Source organism: Aethalodelphis obliquidens, unplaced genomic scaffold (genome assembly GCF_003676395.1).
Source record: "Aethalodelphis obliquidens isolate GAN/ISIS:26980383/991018 unplaced genomic scaffold, ASM367639v1 scaffold7, whole genome shotgun sequence".
NCBI classification, from domain to species: domain Eukaryota; kingdom Metazoa; phylum Chordata; class Mammalia; order Artiodactyla; family Delphinidae; genus Aethalodelphis; species Aethalodelphis obliquidens.
In genome coordinates, this window is record NW_020837951.1 from 40,386,772 (window position 1) to 40,407,362 (window position 20,591).

The 20,591-nt window shown below is 43.6% G+C and overlaps 1 protein-coding gene across 10 annotated transcripts in view; it reads right to left on the minus strand.

The window, feature by feature from the left end:
* Nucleotides 1–3,004: 3,004 nt before the first annotated feature.
* TLE4 (TLE family member 4, transcriptional corepressor) overlaps nucleotides 3,005–20,591 on the minus strand; it is a 155,609-nt gene continuing 138,022 nt past the window's right edge. For all 10 annotated transcript variants that reach the window (XM_027105634.1, XM_027105633.1, XM_027105636.1 and 7 more), the window contains 6 exons: nucleotides 10,719–10,968; nucleotides 9,384–9,631; nucleotides 7,456–7,603; nucleotides 6,854–7,004; nucleotides 6,420–6,496; nucleotides 3,005–4,691 (listed from right to left, as the gene is read on the minus strand). In XM_027105634.1, the coding sequence (XP_026961435.1) occupies nucleotides 4,584–4,691; nucleotides 6,420–6,496; nucleotides 6,854–7,004; nucleotides 7,456–7,603; nucleotides 9,384–9,631; nucleotides 10,719–10,968 (982 nt within the window). In that variant the 3' untranslated portion in view covers nucleotides 3,005–4,583. The remainder of the gene's footprint in view (nucleotides 4,692–6,419; nucleotides 6,497–6,853; nucleotides 7,005–7,455; nucleotides 7,604–9,383; nucleotides 9,632–10,718; nucleotides 10,969–20,591) is intronic.

The following is a 20,591-nucleotide window of genomic DNA, read 5'->3' on the forward strand; positions in this document are numbered from 1 at the left end:
TGGGGAATTCTACGAGCCCATCATGGACACAGTGAGTACACACATTGCAAGAACTCAAAAGACTACCTGTGACTGATTCAAGGAGTTTTCAAGCGATGCTGTGATGTCAAAGTCTCCAGAGCCAGTTAATTCATGTGAAACTAAGGGGTGAAGAGCAGCAAGTTATAAGCACCTGGAATGCTCCCTTCCCAATTTCCCTCTAATCTGCCACGGTGGGCACAGAATTTCAACTGCAAGTCCAGAGCCTTGGGGTTTAGGCTGACTTGTCTTCCCTGGGAGATAAGAGAGTTTGGGAAAATCATTGTTCTCCTCTGATGCTTTGTGCCCTATAGCGTAAATTCAGTATTCTGGCATCCAGCCTGTCTAGGCCTGCTGTGAGATCAGACAGAACAACTTCTGTGAAAGCACTGTGCTCATGGTTTTCCTCTGGACTAAAGGCAGCCCTGTGGGAATTCTCCTTCCCTGTAGGCCAAATACCTAAGATCTCAGCTGAGGATTTCCTTCCCTGGGGAGAGGTAAACTAGAGCCCAGCTCCGCTGCTAGTTCCTATCTGGGACCAAAAAATTCTGCCACTTGCTGCCAAAAACCTGAACTAAAACTAAAAGAACTAAAATAAAATGTTAACAGCAGCTTGTAACGAAAGTTAAGTTCCTACCACTAGAACAGCATTGGTGTTAAAATGTTCCAACACGAGAGGTTTTCTGACGTGCTTGGGTTGTCAAAAATACAGTATTTCCATTGTCAGTTCTGAATGGAAGCTTGAACTGAAAGGCAAATAAGTGCAATTAGTTAAAAGCAAAAACAAAACAAAACAAACAAAAAACAAAAGAACAAAAAAACCCAAAAAAACAAAAAACAGGGATGGTGGTGAGTCACTGCTTCTGCTGCTGATGCCCCAGCGGGAAACTGAGGGGTGGCAGGACCCAGAGCTCGTTGCTGATGCCACCCTACAGGTTGCCCAGGAGCTGGTAGCTCCAGACATGTATATCCAAGAATGTCGAAAGAATTTCTTTTGGTACCCACATCTCTAGAATTTTGTAACTGTTTACTTAATGCTGGGCAAGGAATTCCAGTACAAATCTCCTTACAACTGCCAAAAATATAAGTTGACAAATCCCTTTAGTTATATGATGCCAGTGCAAGAATGTCCAACTGAGGATACAAAAACTGGCCATATGGCGCAGCTGAGAGCATCACTGACGGTCTAGCTGATCAAAGTCTTGCTCGGGGACTGCACCTCTGTCCAGAAATTGCAACATCAATTTCTCCTGCTCTTGGCTGTAGGGTCCCAGGATTTCGTGGCTACGAGATGGCCTGAAACTGAGTTTCTGGATATGCCATGGCTGCGGAACTCCAACCACTTGCAGGTGTTACAGGGCTGCGGTTCAAGCTTCAACACACACCATTCCAGGGTAAGACTGATCTTCTGCAGCTCACTGGCCAAGAAGCCAGTAAGTAGTGGCCCACAAGTGAGGTGTGTACCTGCAAAAACTTTTAGATGTTAGCATCTATCACTGTACATTTGACCTGCCGGTCTTGGAAGGTCTTCAATCAGGGATTCTTTTTACTTCTTGGTAGTTCTACGTAAGTCAACCTTCCAGTCCTACGCACCATTCTCTTCTTTCATTGGAACTAAGTTTTCCCTGGTTCAGGGTGATTCTGTCTTTGTCGTTCTTCAGACTCTGCAAGACCAGACTGGGAGTAAAAACTATGGCAGACCAAGTTATAATTAAAACGACAACATCAAGACTGCTGTGCACAGCAATCCAGGCCTGAGATTGATATCAGAGACATAAAAAAATCTAATCTGATAAAACCTCAGCAGTGAGAGGAAGTAGATGCCCATTTATTTTAAAAAGCTAGGTTTATTCACACGTTCACCTCGATTTTTGATCCAGTACAACGGCCAGTGTTTTGGATCTCTCTAAGGAGAAAACTGAAGGGCATCACAGACTTGACCCACCAGGCACCAAACCAAAGTTCTAACTCCCTGAGGTAGGCGCTTTCTTCTTCTACAAGTGTCAACACAGTAGGCAAGTGTCAGACTCCTTGTGTCAAGATGATTCTTCTTTTACTCCAATTCTCTATTTATTACTTTATAAGAAATGTTAATAAGGATAAACAGAAATTAATTAAGCTAACACTTCAAAAATGTATTCATCTGATGTAGCAGCACTCATGGCACTCACATGTGAAGTGCTGCTTCCATGATGAACACTGCTGAACTCTTAGCACCTAAAGACTCGCTACCTCTCACAGCTGATCACTGAGACACTCCAGACCACCGTGGGGGCTCCCAACGCCCAGCCTTCTTTCTACCCAGTGGATGCATAAAATGTCAGGTTTTTGAGTCCCAGAAGTTTAGAATTCTTTAAGGACCTTCTTACGCTGAAGCTTCACAAAGCCAAGCAGGAGCAGCCCGAGGGACCTCAGGCGTTCAAAGCCTTCAGTGTATCACGTTGGAAACGGTTCCCAAACCCCCAAGGCTGGAAATGGTATGCATCGGCTAACTCTAAAGCAGCCTTGGTCCCACAGAGCTTTCTGGGATCTTGGAAATGTTCTATAAATTGACGTAGTCCAACATGCTAGCCACTAGTTGTATGTGGCAACTGGACATTTGAGATGTAGTTAGTATGACTGATAAGCTGCATTTTAAATTTTAATCAAGTTAAAATCAAACAGCCACAAATGGCCAGTGGTAACTATATTGAACAGCACAGCTCTAAAGCATCACGGCTTTCGGTAACATGACAACTTTTTGACAAACTAAAGAGGCACGCAATAAATACTTGCCGTCATCGATAACCTCCATCCACCCTCCCTTCTAGCTCTTCTCAAGTAGGAACAAACACAGAACCAAAACAGCAACAATCAGAAAGCCCACATGACTTTTTACAGCAATCTCCCTTGAATAAAACTAGTAATCTTTAATATATACGAGTGGCACACTCAAAGATGAAAATAAACTAAAGCCAGCAAAACAAAGAATTAGAAATAAGCATACTAGAAGTTATTTATGTTTAATGCTTAAAAGTCTGAATGCACAAACAATCTACCATTATAGAAGTACTGGTGGTCAATACAATGCATTAGAACTATGTACAATGCACAGTTTAGTATCAAAATCTTTCTACACTGTAGAGTTTTACGAAACTGTTAAAGACATCAAACACTAAGCACTTAAGACACCATTTTTTTTTTCCTGCTACCACATTAGGAACGTCAATGGACAATCCATTTCAACTTGCAGCATCCATCCATTTCTAGTATGAAATTAAGTAATTTTCTACTTATACAATAAAGTTTATCTACACAGTTCTCTTGATTTTGATCCATAGCAGCAAAGGCACTGTACATCAGCAGATCCACAGACTTAAAGGATTTTTAAAGCATTCAAACAAAAAATAATAATAAAAAAAAAAGGAGTCACATATCATAGTTTAACAGCAACAACAACAACATAAAAGTTAACAACAATGTTTCTGGCACAATGGCACAGCCTGTGTCCATTTCAGGGACATCCAGCTAAGACATGGAAAGAACCGGAGGTAAAGAAAGCAAGTTCTCATCCCAGGTGAGAGTCCATTCTTTCTGATTTTCAGAGGGAGGTCCTTGCAAATCCTCCTCTGCTCCTTGTCTTGTAAAAGACTTGACTTGCACAGTGGGAGGAATCCTCCCCTGAATCTGTGCAGTTCCCAAAGAACACGCCAAAAAATAACCCATCATTTCTCGTGTTGACAAAACTGCCCAAAGGTATACATCTCCCTCTGCAAAGAAATGTGGCAAAAATACCCAGAAGGGATTAAGTTCTCACTTTGAGGCCAAATTTAATTTGTTCATCTGTCTATAATACAATTTAAAAAAGGGAATTAAAAACATATTACAAAGACACTTGTCAACAAGTCAAAAAAAGAAAAAAAGAAAAAGTCCAATTACTTTTATCGAATATAATCTAAAGCTATAGATATATTGGTTAAAGTTGTCCAAATAGACTCAAATGAATATGACATGGTCTGTCACCTTCTAATTATTCAAATTTCCAAACATCTTTAAAATAAGTAAAAAACAAAAACATCTAACAACACAGCAACATATTGCTTCCATATGTAATTATACATTTCACATCTCTATACAGTCATTAGTCTACATTTAGTGACATTTTTAATCAGTTATTTTAGACCTTCCTTTCCCCTCCTTTGCCAAAAAAAGGGGGGGAGGGGTATCAAATACAACGCATCTTCATTATCAATGCAGGAGCAGACAGCTTTATTTAGTCAGTCATTGTTAGAAAGCCTTCTTTAAACAAAATAAATATATTACAGATATAATACATAATTAAAGATTCCTTTCACTGTTAAGTAGGGTTTATCCATGTTCTTCCGAGTAGATAGCTGAAGATTTGGTATCACAGGTTCTTAACGAGTATTCACAATTCAACAGCAGGAAGGAAGTGGGGGAAGGCGGGGACTGAGCTCCACGACTGCAATGAGTACTGGAAATCCTTGGTTTCGGATGCGGGGGAACAGAAGGATGACAGAACAAAGTGCTACAAGGAGGAGTCCAGTTCGCATGAAGATTTGTCCTTAATAAATAACTTCATAAACCGTGGCCTTCTTATCCCCAGAGCCAGTGACAATGTATTTGTCATCCACAGAAATGTCACAGCTGAGCACCGATGAGGATTCTTTGGACTGGGAAGAGACACACGAACACGTTAAAGACTGAAAGAAAACCCATGAACACTGAGAGGCAGGCCTGGAGGATCTGGAGCAAAAAGAAGCATAACATGTTCCCTTGACCAAAACAGGAGCCCAAGCGAGGAAAGGCAGTCCTGGACGCTGATGAAGGAAGGCTCTACTTCAAATCCTAGTCTCCAGCTAAGAGCACAGGGTTCTCAGTGTGAAAACCCTCACCTTCACTCGGATGGCTTGGATGTAGATGGAGCTGCAGAATGCTAGACACGTCACTTAACCTGTCTCGGCCCTCACCTTCCGTAAAAGAGGTAATTAGGTAAAGACGGCTTACCTGTCTGCCACGACAGAAGGTGGCCTCGGAGTCCAGGTGAGGTAATAGTGGGGAACCATATTGAAAATACTATAGTTTTTGAGATAGGGAATGTAAAAATATTTCAACATAAAACCTCGTCGTCCCCTATGTAAAAATAGAATATAAATGTGCAAGTAGGGAGGAGTTCAATAGTTAGTAAGAAAAATGTTACCACTCTTATTAGAGCTCCAAATACCATGTTCAACTACACCCACTGCAAAGCAGTCACGGTTAACTTTAAACTAAACTGTGCTAAACAAACAAAGCCCACAGGATTTTAACTGGGACTTGGAACGTCTGACACGCAGATGCTAACCTACTACCAGTGTTTCTCAAACTTCTGGAACGCAACCTGTAATAAATACATTTTACTTCACAACCCAGAGACCCGAGACATAATTTTACTTCATAACCCAGAGAAACGAGATATAATACTTATACTCACTACAAAAAATATACTCTTAACATTTTTAATTTCATTTTTTAAAAAAGTGCTGGTTGGGACCATCTAAAAGGTTGTGATCGACAATACAAAAACCACTGTATTACATTATAAACTTCACGACAGTGAGAATCTGCTATTTTTGTCCTATGATCTTGCACAGTACTTTCACTCAATATATGCAGTTTTAGATTCAAATGAATTAATCTCCTCTACGACTTAGTACCACATGGTCAAGAAAACTGCAACGCTGTTATGTTATTCCTAAAAACAGACCACCACCTAGAAAATAACATCCTAAATACAGAAGGTTAAAAAGGAAACCTTCTTTAACTTGCCTATGAAATTCTCACCTACTAGCAGGAGAGAAGAGAGATCTGTATGTGAGTGTGTATCATGCCTACAATCTGGTTCTCCTGCAATAATTCCACAAACTACACAAAGTACCACTGAGTTAATAAGAATAAAAGTTCATAAAATTAATCAAGATTTATTACACTTTTCCACAGCACTCTTTTGGGGGCGGGAAATCAGGAATAACAACACGAATGAATATTCAAGCAAAATGCTCAAATTTTAAACAAAAATTTTAAAAGCCATAATTAAAATTAAATAAATAAATAAATTTCACAGAAGACATGAAACTGCTACTCTAACATGTAAAAAGGGATGGGGTGTGAAGAGCTAGTTAGGGCCATGGGCACGGCACCTTGGCTCTGAGCTCAAAGAGAACTGGACACAACTCCTGTCTGCACAGCTTGCAGCTGTGACCCTAGTCTCCCCCTCAGGCACAGTTTTCCCCTCTGTGCGATGGGAGTGACACTAGCTCCTACCTCCTAGGACACGTCCGTGCGTCATTAACCTGCGAGAAGGCACAGAGAACCATGCAGTGAGCGCACAGTGGGTGAAGGCTACACAAGTGAAGTGTTACCTGGAATATACTGGCCCCGTAAGGTGTTCTCCAGGCATTCAGAAGGTTGTCCTTTCCCGTGCTTACAAACCATTTGCCTATAGGAACAGGGTTTCAAAAAAGGTAGTGTTTATTCCTTTGTCAGAGTCCCGAGACTTGTGTTACAGAGCGTCAAATGATACACAGAAAACTCACCTAATCTGATCTGCAACAAATAAGAGTTTCTTTTCGTTGGAAAAATAAAGCCCACTCTCCTAGATTTAATGAGTCATTTATACTCAGAACAAGGATAAAGTGGATAAACTGCAGAAAATTACATGGTATTTGGGAAGTAGGCATGCGTGAGGAAGTAATATAATTCTGAAGAGGGACACGTCAATGAACTAAAGACCGGACTTGAAATGAATCAGGAGGAAGGAGGAATGACAGGCAGTGGACGCCAGGGGCCTGCTTACCACAATGGGCGAACTTGAGTGACAGGACGCAGCTCTCATGGAGATGGAGCTGGTACTTGTCGGGCTTGGTGACGTGCAGCACCTCCACGTTGCTGTTCTCCATCCCCACCGCCAGCCACTCTCCAGTTGGGCAGTAGCCCAGAGAAAAGATCTAGAATTAAAACAGGTGACGGTGATGGTGGCTATAGAGGACACACTTCCTTTAAAGGGGAGGCACTGCTTCCTCTGGGGATACTACTTAAATAATGAAGGAAATCAAGATAATGTGAATTGTACAGGAAGAAATCAAAGCCAAAGGTGTGATCCCAAGTAATGAGTCAGATCTCCACAATCTAACTTACTAATCAATTGTGTGAAATTCAAAGATCTATAGAGTAATGGTCATTGAAATAAAAACCTGCTAAAAGCCTGTAATAAATGAAATTTTTTTCTGTCCTTCAATAAAATATATACTGTTGTATTTTGACAGAAAACAACAAAATTTTTAGTTATCTAATTCAGAGTAAAAGTGACTCTGTCATGTGGTCAATGAATTGCCGCTGAAGTCTCTCATATATTTCACAAAACCAGGTCTCTAAAATGTCACGTGCGCGAGTGCATACCTGGGAGGTGAAGTCGTGCTGCTGCAGCTGCCGCCCTTCGCGCAGGTCCCAGGACCGGACCGTGTTGTCCAAGCCGCCCGTCCAGAGCTTGGTGCCGTCGTTAGAAATGTCAATACAGCTGGCCCCGTCTGTGTGGCCCTGGAATTGCCTGAAGATGCCAACGTGGAGAAAAGTCCTTCAACAGTTAATTTTTAGGTGAACTCAGTTTAGAATTCCTCAGCCATCAATTTCATTACAGGCCCTATGCGTAGATTTCCTTTTGGTTTTTATTATATTTTCTATTATTCAAAGTAATAACAAAGCATATACGTAGAGAGATTAAAGTTTAATTGAGATGCTGAATCTCCTGCACGTTTTGTTTATTTCTGAACACTTACGAAGTCCTCTTCAAATTACTCTTATGCTAAAAACAACTGAAACAACTGATGGAAGGAATTCTCCACCTGAATCAAAAGAAAACACAGCCACGTGAAAATGAACTAATCCAAGATACAACCTGAGACCTATTCTGTCGGTGTGATGTGAAAGAAGGCGAGAATTTCAGAGGGTGCGAGGAGTCGTTTCCCTGCTAAAAGCTCTGGGGATGGGCACAGTGAGCAGCAGAACAAATCCTGCCAGCGAGCAACAACGCAACTGTAGGAGGCTGTGCAGGATGAGAGGCCGTGCTCTCAAGGAAGGAGCGTGGAAAGCACCTCAGTGTGACTCAGCTGCCCCAGGAGCAGGTAAAGTGTACGAAAGACACGGGGGCTGGGGCCTCGAAGCAGTTCCTCATAAGAGCCTTACTCAAAAGGCGAAAAAGTGATTAACTGTTTTGTTTTTGGAATCATTTATAGAGCTCCGTCCTGCAAAATACATTACAGACAGACAGCAGGGGCCTCTTCTCCTCCCACCCTCCCCTGGACCTGTAGCTGGGATCCACTACACCCTCTGCACACCCGTTAGCGGATCACACCTCTGGCTTCCTGCTCTCTCAGGTGCTGACGTCTGGAGACACACGTGTTTCAGGGCTTTTCCTATCAGTGCCGATCCTACACAACCTCATTTCTAAACAAACAGTTATGTCTATCCATCCTGTAAGGTGGGGCAACAGATTATCTAGATCATTTCAGGGTGAGGCACACCCAACACAATGCCTGGGCCCAGGGTAAGAGCTCAATGATCATTTGTCGAAGGAAAGAACGTGTCAGATACACACAGCACCAAGGACTGCGCCACGCACTGTGAACCTTCTCAGTGAGTGCCTACTGACAACGATGGTTTGTTAGCACAGGTGGCAAACTACGTAAGTCTAACGAGCTCATGAGGTCACGGGCACCTTATGTGCATTAATTATGTAAAACTGACCTCCTGGGACTTCCCTCGTAGTGCAATGGTTAAGAATCCGCCTGCCAATGCAGGGGACACGGGTTCGAGCCCTGGTCTGGGAAGATCTCACATGCCGCAGTGCCACAAAGCCCGTGTGCCACAACTACTGAGCTTGCGCTCTAGAGCCCATGAGCCACAACTACTGAGCCTGTGTGCCACAACTACTGAAGCCTGCATGCCTAGAGCCCGTGCTCCGCAACAAGAGAAGTCACCGCAATGAGAAGCCCGAGCACTGCAACAAAGACCCAACACGGCCAAAGATAAACAAATACATAAATAAATTTATAAAAAAGAAAAATAAATAAAAGCGACCTCCTATTTTAAAACCTGAATTGGTGATGCTTAGTATAATTAAAAAAAAAAAAAAAGAAAGAAAACAACCCCTCATCCGATAAAGTTCAAATGGTGCAGAAAACAAGATTTTACAGCATCTTAAAACGGCCCTATTCTTAACAATTTTTAGTAAGACAGTTATGTTTCATCTTTTTAAAAAAACACACACACAGCTCTCTGGCACAGCACAGGTAAATCCAGTGCCCTGGTCAGGGACCCTGCTGACCCACCTCACCAGCGTCTGGTTGTGCAGGTCCCACACGGCGATGTTGCCGTCGCTGCAGCATGAGAAGCAGACCTTGGAGTCGGGGCTGATGGCCAAGGCGTAGCAGGCGGGGGCCGAGGACGTCAGCTCTGCCTTGATGCGCGGGGTGGGAGCCGCCAGGTCCCAAATGGACAGGGTACTGGCTTCCCCTCCCACAATTAGGGTGCGACCATCAGGGAGCAATCGGCAGGAACGGATGTAGTTATCCCTGTTCTGTAGAGACAAAACCCATCAAGAGGTTATTCATGAGGAAAGGAAAACAGCATTAACATGAGAGCAAAAATCCATAAAAGTATTGTGTTCCCTCCTGGTTTCAATGAGCTATTTTCACTTATGACAATGATAAAGTGGATTAATGCTAGTAAATTACATGAAATTAAGGAAGTACTTAAACTTGATCTACAAAATTCAGTACTGAGATATTTAATCTTAATTAGCATGAAAATGCAAAGATCTAGACCCACTCTCGGCACCAGCAAATCAACCAGCCGCCTGAGTCATTCGCACATGCAGACGCAGCAGCGCTCACAACCCCGGAGGAGCCACACCGGGAACTGGGTACACACGGCCTGGCTGCTGAAAGGCCCTCTTTCTGCTGCCAAACAAGTGCCAGGGAGCTAGAGACCTTGTGGTCCCTTCCGTTCGCCTGGCCCTGTGTTACCTGGCCAAGGGACAGCATGGGCTCGATTAAGCAGCACCAACTGGAGGCAAGGCTTGACCAAGGCGTGTTACGTGACAGAAAACACCACGTCCTCCCAGCTCGTGAGGTTATGGGAATCTTGTGCAGTCACCTTAAACTGACCTAGCATCGTGCTGCCGCGAAACATGCTACTGCTGGTCCGAGGATGAAAATCAAACTGAAATTTCCTAAATAACCCAAGGACGAATACCCATGAGACAGCTAACGGGGGAGCTAGCGTTTGCCACGTGAAGTATTAAGTTACTCTTGTCTCACAGTGTGACAGATTCTGATACTTGGGTGCACTCTCACAGAAACCATCGTGGGCTCGTAGTTTTCTTAAACTCCTTTATCAGATAGGAAAGCAAGTGGTCTGCCTGTTCCCATGCACTGGGCAGGGTGAATGAAAACTGCACTGGAGCAAGTGCCACACGTGAAGAACCGGATAAATCTACCTTAAGTAACTGAAAGAAGACACACCTTCTCGTCAGCGCTCCAAGTCAAACAGCACAAACCACTGAAGACAACTACCCGCTTGGGATCAATTCTGTGTGTTGCTGATACATCCAGGTCCTATTTTCTGCATGAGGGCTTAAACCACGTTCATCCACGTTCACTCACCAGACAGTCGAGCTGAGAGACGGGGCTCTTGTTGCCGGGGTGGCTGATGTCCCAGACCTTGACGCAGCCCTTGCCGCCCGTGTACACGTGTCGCGTGGGGTTGCTGATGGTCACCGCACACACCACCTCCCCGTGGTTCAGGGTGTTGATCTGGCGAGCGTGGCGGGGGATGCCGGGGCCAATGAGGGCGTCCGGGGGGAAGGGGACAGGCTGCATCTGACCGTCCGCAGTAACGTGGAAGGAGTATGCTCTAAGGCAGTGGCGAGGAGAAAAGATAGGAAAGGGAGAATGCAAAAAATGTTACTTAACTGATCACTGTAATGAGACGAGAAATAAAACATTTTCAGTGCTACGTATGATCTGCAAACAAGTCAAATTTACTGAATATGGTGGAAAGAACATAACTTTCAGAGGCACAGAGCTAAATCTACGATCAAATACCGCATCAACTCTTTGCTAGCTGCTGTGTGACATCAGTAGTTACATAACCTCTCTGAACCTTACTTGATTCTGATCTTTAAAATGCAGTGAAGGCTACCTACGCTTCTTAGAGAATTTAATAAGATCACCAATGCCCAGCATAGTAACTACTTCTCCAGGGCACTCTACAAACTTGCATTGCCTTCTACTTCAGGTGATTCAGAAGCCTGTGGTAAGATTTTAACCTATAGATCACTTCACTGCAATCAAGTGACTTACTAATGAAAATCTGTAAGCTAAAATTATGAAGTTTTAAGGTGTTAAGAGGATCTAGGCCTAGATACTGAAATGGCACATGACCCACCAAAAAAGGAAAAAAAAAATTGGATTAAGTCCCATCAGACTTGACAATAACAAATCCTAGTAATCCCATTCCCAATAGAGTCAGAACCTAAAAAAGCATCCTGTGTGACTGCCCCAGAGGCCCACCTGTGAGTTCCTATCAGCAGCTCCAACTCCAGGCCATTTCCAGGGAAAACCCTCCAGTTGTGAAAGCATTTGGCTCTAAAACGCAACTTAAGTTAAAGCATCTGCCTCAACAGACACCTCTATTCTTAAGGCACTGAAGTCAGGGAACAGTCAGCAAGTGAGGCTGTTGGGATGCATGTTGGGTTTCAGGAGGCAGGAGATGTCGGCGGTAGGCAGGAGGGAGCAGGGCCTGTCTTGGGGAACCATCACGGGCAGTAGCCCACTTTGGAGATGATGTCATTGTCTTTGGCACTGAGCTTCAGAATGTGCTCTGTTTATGGGAAGAAGTTTATGAAAGACATACCAAGGGAAAACATTTGTGGGTAGACAAAGGACAGGAGCTTGGACCTATCGGGGAAGTTTTAGAACCAAAACAGTTTACAGTTCCTTAATGCAAAAATCTACAGGCTAGCCACATGCATCAAAATTCAGCCCACTATTGAGGGGACATCATCAACAAAGTCCCAAGTGTCCCCAGAAAGGACGCGGCTGTGGCAGATTTCGGGACCAGAGGGCAGAGGGCTTTCTCTCTCTCTGTAAATTACGCAGAGAAGTGGGTTAGAATTGGGCTGTAGAAGAGAAGGAGTATGTTGGACTGCTGAGGGGGAAGTGGTGGGAAGCTGGGAAGACAAGAGACATATTCCCGTGGTCGAAGCAACGGACTTGGAGAAATGTTGGATGCGTGGCCTGGGAGAGAGAGATGCTGAGCAGGGCTCTCAGGCTCGGAACCCAGGTGGCTAGGTAGGCCACAATACATTAGTGAAGGTGACAGGGAAGCATAACCGAAGGGGACACACGTGGGGAGGTAAATGGTACGGTTTTCTCCAACCTGAGGGCAGGTGAGAACCCAAACATCTCAACCAGAAGTTGAGCACTGTGATTCAGTAGAGAGTTCAGGTCAGAAAGATCGATGTGTGCTCATCCACAAAGAAGTGATAGTTGAAGCTAAAGGAGAAGAAAAGAATAATCCTGGGGCAGATTATATAATGAGTAGACTAGATGCAAAATTTAAGAAAATGCTTACAACATGTAGGGGACCTCCAGCAAGAGCAGTCAGAGAGGCAGATAATCAGGAGAGACAAGAACATGGAAAGGGGGAGTAGATGGTCAATCACATATTTCTTGGGTTATCCCAGTGCGAGAAGCACTTGGGGATGCAACAGAAAGGACTGGGGATACAACAGAGAGGAAAAAACCCACCTACTCCTTATTCTCCAAAAGTTACTTTCTGGGGGCTGGGGGCAGGTGGCAGGTGGGCTGAGGGGCTGATTCATTAGTGAGATACTAACATATATAAAGATTAATATGTCAGATGGTCAATGCTATGAACAATGGACAGGCCATGTACTCTGGGAATTGGACAAAGTGAGATAACAGGGAAATTCATGGCAATGGGGCTGCAATATAAAGAACAGGTATTCATTTCCTTGGCCAAGAAAAGAAGATGGTATGAGAAGGAGTATGGTACACTGAAGGCCAGAGGGAGGTAGGATGCTTACGCTATTCACTTAGTCAGAAAATATTTATTAAATACCCAATATGAATCAGGTACTATCAGATGCTGGGGAATCAGAGGTGAATAAGATATTCAAAGTCCCTATCCTCCAGAGCCTACATCCCAGAAGGGAAAAGAGCTAATATATAAGCTGATAAATCAGTAACCTCCGACGGCAGTAAATGTGCGCTCTCTCTCTCTCTCTCTCTCTCTCACACACACACACACACCCACACACCCACCCACACACACACACAGAGTTTCAGATAAAAGAGACGGGAAGGCGCGCAGCAAGGTCCGAGGCGGTGTGCAAGCTGAGAGCTGAGGCAGGACCTAGTCTTGCACGCATAGAGAAGGGAGGGGGCGGTCAATGCAAGTCTTAGAAGAAGCAGCAAGGGAGAAAGCCAGGGGCACTCAGGGGAGAGTGACAGGCTGGAGAGGGGTGCAGGGGCCATGTGAAAAAGGGCCTCGTAGGCTGTGAGGCAGAGTCTGGCCTGTTATTCCAAGTGGAGTGGGAAGTCACTGCAGACTTGTGTGTGGGGGCAGTGAGCGCCATGATTCAGTTCATGTTTTCAAAAGACTGTTCTGGTTGTTGGGGGAAGCATGGATTGTAGGTGGCAGAATGGAAGAGGGAAAACTAGTCAGGGGGCTAGTGCAGCAAGCTAAGGGGAAGCTAGTAGCCAGGGCTTGAGAGGCGGTTAGAAAGCTGGGAACGGATCTGCAATTCCAGATTTCTCTGCGTAGAGGCAGAGAAGGCTGTACTGGATGGCACGCGTGGATCCTGGAGGTGACAGTGAGGGCTGATGACAAGGTCTTCTTTGGGGTCTGTAAGTAGGTAACTGAAGTCGAGACAGGCAGAGGTTCACTAGAGGTGATGTGGCCCAAGCCCTGAGACGACGTTACTGGGGGCCTGACCTTGTGAACAGCAGTGACACCCAGGATGATGGCAGGCTCTGAGTGGACCAAGTGTCAAGTTTTTAATTAATTGGGAAATCTCCCAGCAAGGCTGAGGAGGGGGTAGAGACCCACGGCACAGGCCTGAAAGGGGTTGGGTTTTCACAAGAAGGTAGAAGGAGTCCAGTTCCGGAAGAGACTGGAAAGGAACAGGAGGTGGGGGTGGGAATCAACCACAGCCTTTATCAGCCCTGCCACTGGCTTCGACTGCTGATGTGAAGTGAATGAAAGGGCACCCTTTGGAGGGCTGCAGGTGAAGGGGTCCGCTCGGGAGAGAGCCAGGCATCCGTTCAGGCAAGGAGGGGAAGGCAGTAATGCTTGTAGAGAAAGGCTGAGATTCTGAGGGATGACAATGGAGACAAAGGCTAACTGATTTAGCAATTAAGAGATCATGACGACTAAATCTTAAAGAAAGAAAAAGGAAGATTATTCCAAGTTTAGAGATGGTGTTATACATTCTTAATGATAATCTCCTTGAAAAGACATCCCTTCTCTCCCCTCTAGAATAACTAAATGGTTTTTAAAGAGTCTTGAGAATTTAAAATAGTTAAGAAATCAGGCACACCATTTCTCTTGAGGTTTTCAATATGACATTATTCAACTCAACCACAACCACTCTGTGAGCACCTACTATGTTCCTGGAACTCCCTTATTAAGAATTTCAAGAGTCTAATTGCATTAAGGATATAATGTAGCCCCGTGTTTACTATTTATATAAGACACTCAAAACTGGAAGAAAGAAAGCTCTAGTACATACTTATCATCAGATTTCAACAAACTCTTTGATGTGTAACTAGCAAAGAGTACTGGAATGTGTAATAAAAGCCAACCTTCCTAGAAATTAGGGAGGCCCAGGCTTGAAAACCTTTTCTTTTTCTACCTAATTAAATGCATCAATACTCCTTATCCACATATTCTGATTTAGATGTCATGCTGAGATACAGTATCAGGTAAGACACTTGCCTTGCCCATAAGTGGCTTGTAATCTAGGAAGCATGATGAGAAAAGTGCAGAAGTGATTACAATACCAGGTGCAAGATGGGAAGGATGAAGTTCTGTGGTGGTTCAAAAACCAAAAATAAAGCTTATGTTTCATGAGAGACATGGTATTGGAGATGGGTTTTAGAGAATGGAAGGATTTTTCCAAAGAGGGAGGAAGATGGAAAAACCATTCCAGGTGGAGGGAGCAGCTCTAAAAGGAAGAGGTAAAATCATCTGGGAAAGTCCTGGATTGGTTTTAATTGGGGAATTCACTTATTCAACAATGACCCAACACAGTAAGTACTTGAAGGAGCTGACCCGAGTACAGCCTGATAAAATACACTGCACGCGCGCGCGCACACACACACACACACACAATGTATAAGAGGGAGGGCCTAGAAGGTCGGCCTGAGAATTTCACAAACAGAATTTACTGAAGAGTGTTTTTTAGGAGGAGGAGGAGTGGGACATTACTGGGGCAAAGCCACTCATAGAATAAATTTGGTAGCAAGGAGTACAATGGATAGGAGGAATAAGAGACAATTATTTGAATAATCTAGACGAGAGGCAATGGGGGACCTGAACTGGGCAAGGAGAAGGATGACACACTAGAAGTAACTGGATATGAAACTGTGTAGGACTCAACTAATGAGATGTGAGGAAGAAGCCAATAATAACTGAGTTTCTGAGCTCAGGGAACAAGGAACAGAGTACTCTGAAAACCAGGCGATTGGGAGGAACATCTAGTCTGGGGAAGCATTTTGTGAATATGATGAATTTGTAGTGCAAGTAATACACACTCAAGATGTCTAGCTGAGATGTCCAACAAAGAACTAAAAATACGGGGCTGGAAGGAATAGGGGCAAGGAGACAGAGAAATTCTCTCTCGGGAGGCAAAGCTACTAAAAGCTAAGAGTGATCTCCAAGGGAGATGGTGAAAAGAGGAAGTTTGGACTTTCTGACAGAACTATACTTCAAACAATTCAGACATCTGCAAATCTGTTTAAAACGTGTATCGAAGTTGCTGTTTTATCTGGATCATCATCTTTTGATGAAACCCCAGCATAGTTGAGAAGATCCTTGGCCTTCCCACCTCCACCTCCCTCTATGAGAGGCCCACTTCAGTAATGCCATACTCATCAGTTCCATGCTTTGCGACACCTTGCCCAAGTTTCCAACATCTCACGAGATAGAACTAGACCTTGAATTCACAATGAAAGGTCTGGCTGTTGTACTGATACTTCATGCAGGAGGACAGAAGACTGGGTTCTAGTAGCATGTGAACCCACTAGCAGGTTAGCCAGCCCACAAATACTTGAGGGTTGGCTGTGTGTCAGGAATTGTTCCTATTTTGAAAAATCTTGCTTTATAAAGACAAATAAAAACAACAACAGAGAAGAATTTCTGAATTCTGAGCAGCCTAAAACCCATAAATCTGAGATTTTTTGTTATGGCTGAAATCACATGTCATTTCCCATAATATAATTAGTGCAATGGTTTTAATCAAATACTTTTACGCTATTTATAAAAGTCTCATGTAAGTAGCAAGTGAGGAAGAAAGTCCACTTTTGGCTCACGTTGAAATTAAACTCTGCTGTCATTCTAGTCAGTTATTGAGTGGAACCTTCGCTAATTCACCAGCATAAGCAACTGGACCCAATGTGCATTATCAAATAAATGCTATTTTATTAATTAGTTTGGAACATGCATTTAATTATAATTTTTGATAATATCTAGCAATTATTCTGTAAAAATAATTAGGACAGAGATGCGCGACTGTCTTTCTAGAGAAAGGCAGTTACGTTGTGTGTGTGGTGAGGGAGGCCTTCAGGTGACTTATTATGTTTTATGTTCTAGCACAAAAAATAGTTTTCCTGTTGAAAAACATGTACAAGTTTCATAGCTTTGTAAAACTCTTTAATGAAAGTACTTCTCTCTATATGCATAAATGAGTGTGAATTTATAGGCCTTGGTGTCTTCGTAAAGACACACCAATGACAGGAACAGGGAGTCTAATTTACTCAGTCTAATCTCCTTGGGCCATCTCTGCCTCCCACCATGGTCTACTGCATGAGCGATTGAAAGAACGGTAATAACCTGGGCAAAGCTCAAGGGGAAATGATGCTGCAGTTGACTCAAGAGCCACTGCATAGCAAACACTGTGCCAAACATATACCGTATCATCGCATCCTCATGCCCTCCTTATCAGGGAAGTGCCAGCCCTGCTGTAAAGATGAGCCAACTGAAGCTCCTAATAAAGTCACCTCCTTCCCAGTGTCAACCGGCAGAGTCAGAATCCAAACTTGCATCTGTCACACTCCAGGATTCATATTGTTGAACACACCGCGCTCTCTTTGGGGTTCTTGATGTCATTTGCCAATTGCATTTGGCGTGTGTCACTCCAGGAACAAAAATTCTCAGCCATGGAGATTGGTTCAAGATGGCAGATTAGAAGGACGTGCGCTCACTCCCTCTTGTGAGAGCACTGAAATCACCACTAACGGCTGAACTATCATCGACAGGAAGACACTGGAACTCACCAAAAATGATACCCCACATCCAAAGACAAAGGAGAAGCCACAATGACACAGTAGGAGGAGCGCAATCACAGTAAAATCAAATCCCATAACTGCTGGGTGGGTGACTCACAAACTGGGGAACACTTAGACCACAGAAGTCCACCCACTGGAGTGAAGGTTCTGAGCCCCACATCAGGCTTCCCAACCTGGGCGGCTGGCAACGGGAGGAGGAATTCCTAGAGAATCAGCCTTTGAAAGATAGCGGGATTTGATTGCAGGACTGGAGGAAACAGAGACTCCACTCTTGGAGGACACACACAAAGTAGTGTGCTCATCGGGACCCAGGGGAAGGAGCAGTGACCCCACAGGAGACTGAACCAGACCTACCTGCTAGTGTTGGAGGGTCTCCTGCAGAGGCGGGGTGTGGCTGTGTCTCACCATGAGGACAAGGACACTAGCAGCAGAAGTTCTGGGAAGTAATCCTTGGAGTGAGCCCTCCCAGAGTCCGCCATTAGCCCCACCAAAGAGCTCGGGTAGGCTGCAGTGTTGGGTCGCCTCAGGCAAAACAACCAACAGGGAGGGAACCCAGCCCCAACCCAGCAGACAAGTGGATTAAAGTTTTACTGAGCTCTGCCCACCAGAGCAACAGCCAGCTCTACCTACCACCAGTCCCTCCCATCAGGAAACTTGCACAAGCCTCTTAGATAGCCTCATCCACCAGAGGGCAGACAGCAGAAGCAAGAAGAAATACAGTCCTGCAGCCTGTGGAACAAAGACCACATTCACAGAAAGACAAGATGAAAAGGCAGAGGGCTATGTACCAGATGAAGGAACAAGATAAAACCCCAGAAAAACAACTAAATGAAGTGGAGATAGGCAACCTTCCAGAAAAAGAATTCAGAATAATGACAGTGAAGATGATCCAGGACCTCGGAAAAACGATGGAGGCAAAGATCGAGAAGATGCAAGAAACGTTTAACAAAGACCTAGAAGAATTAAAGAACAAACACCTAGAAGAATTAAAGAACAAACAAACAGAGATGAACAATACAATAACTGAAATGAAAAATACACTAGAAAGAATCAACAGCAGAAGAACGGTAAGTGATCTGGAAGACAGAATAGTGGAATTCACTGCTGTGGAACAGAATAAAGAACAAAGAATGCAAAGAAATAAAAACAGCCTAAGAGACCTCTGGGACAACATTAAATGTAACAACATTCACATTATAGGGGTCCCAGAAGAAGAGAGAAAGGACCTGAGAAAATATCTGAAGAGATTATAGTCGAAAACTTCCCTAACATGGGAAAGGAAATAGCCACCCAAGTCCAGGAAACACAGATAGTCCCAGGCAGGAGAAACCCAAGGAGAAGCACGCCGAGACACATAGTAATCAAACTGACAAAAATAAAAGACAAAGAAAAATTACTGAAAGCAACAAGGAAAAAACAACAAATAAAATACAAGCAAACTCCCATAAGGTTAACAGCTGATCTCAGCAGAAACTCTACAGGATAGAAGGGAGTGGCATGATATATTTAAAGTGATGAAGGGGAAGAACCTACAACCAAGATTACCCTGCAGGGGTCTCACTCAGATTCGACATAGAAATCAAAAGCTTTACAGACAAGCAAAAGCTAAGAGAATTGGGCACCACCAAACCAGTTCTGCAACAAATGCTAAAGGAATTTCTCTAAGAGGGGAACACAAGAGAAGAAAAGGACCTACAAAAACAAACCCATAACAATTAACAAAATGATAATAGGAACATACATATCGATAATTACCTTAATCGTGAATGGATTAAATGCTCCAAACAAAAGACACAGGCTCACTGAATGGATACAAAAACAAGACCTGTATATATGCTGTCTATAAGAGACCCACTTCAAACCTAGGGACACATACAGACTGAAAGTGAGGGGAGGGAAAACATATTCCATGCAAATGCAAATCAAAAGAAAGCTGGAGTAGCAATATTCATATCAGATAAAATAGACTTTAAAATAATGAATGTTACAAGAGACAAGGAAGGACACTACACAATGATCAAGGGATCAATCCAAGAAGAAGATATAACAATTATAAACATATATGCACCCAACATAGGAGCACCTCAATACATAAGGCAACTGCTAATGGCTATAAAAGAGGAAATTGACAGTAACACAATAATAGTGGGGGACTTACAACCTCACTTACACCAATGGACAGGTCATCCAAACAGAAAATTAATAAGGAAACACAAGCTTCAAATGACACAATAGACCAGATAGATTTAATTGATATTTATAGGACATTCCAGCCAAAAACAGCAGATTACACTTTCTTCTCAAGTGTGCATGGAACATTCTCCAGGATAGATCACATCTTGGGTCACAAATCAAGCCTCAGTAAATTTAAGAAAACTGAAATCATATCAAGCATCTTTTCTGACCACAACGTTATGAGATTAGAAATCAATTACAAGGGAAAAAAACGTAAAAAACACAAACACACAGAGGTTAAACAAAACGTTACTAAATGACCAAGAGACCACTGAAGAAATCAAAAAATACCTAGAGACAGGGCTTCCCTGGTGGTGCAGTGGTTGAGAGTCCACCTGCCGATGCAGGGGACACGGGTTTGTACCCCGGTCCGGGAAGATCCCACATGCCGTGGAGCGGCTGGGCCCGTGAGCCATGGCCGCTGAGCCTGAGTGTCCAGAGCCTGTACTCCGCAACGGGAGAGGCCACAAAGAGGTCCGTGTACCGAAAAAAACAACAAAAAAAAAACAAAACAAAAAAACCTAGAGACAAATGACAATGAAAACATGATGATCCAAAACCTATGGGATGCAGCAAAAGCAGTTCTAAGAGCGAAGTTTATAGGAATACAAGCCTACCTCAAGAAACAAGAAAAATCTGAAATAAACAATCTAACCTTACACCTAAAGGAACTAGACAAAGAAGACAAAGAAAACCCAAAGTTAGTAG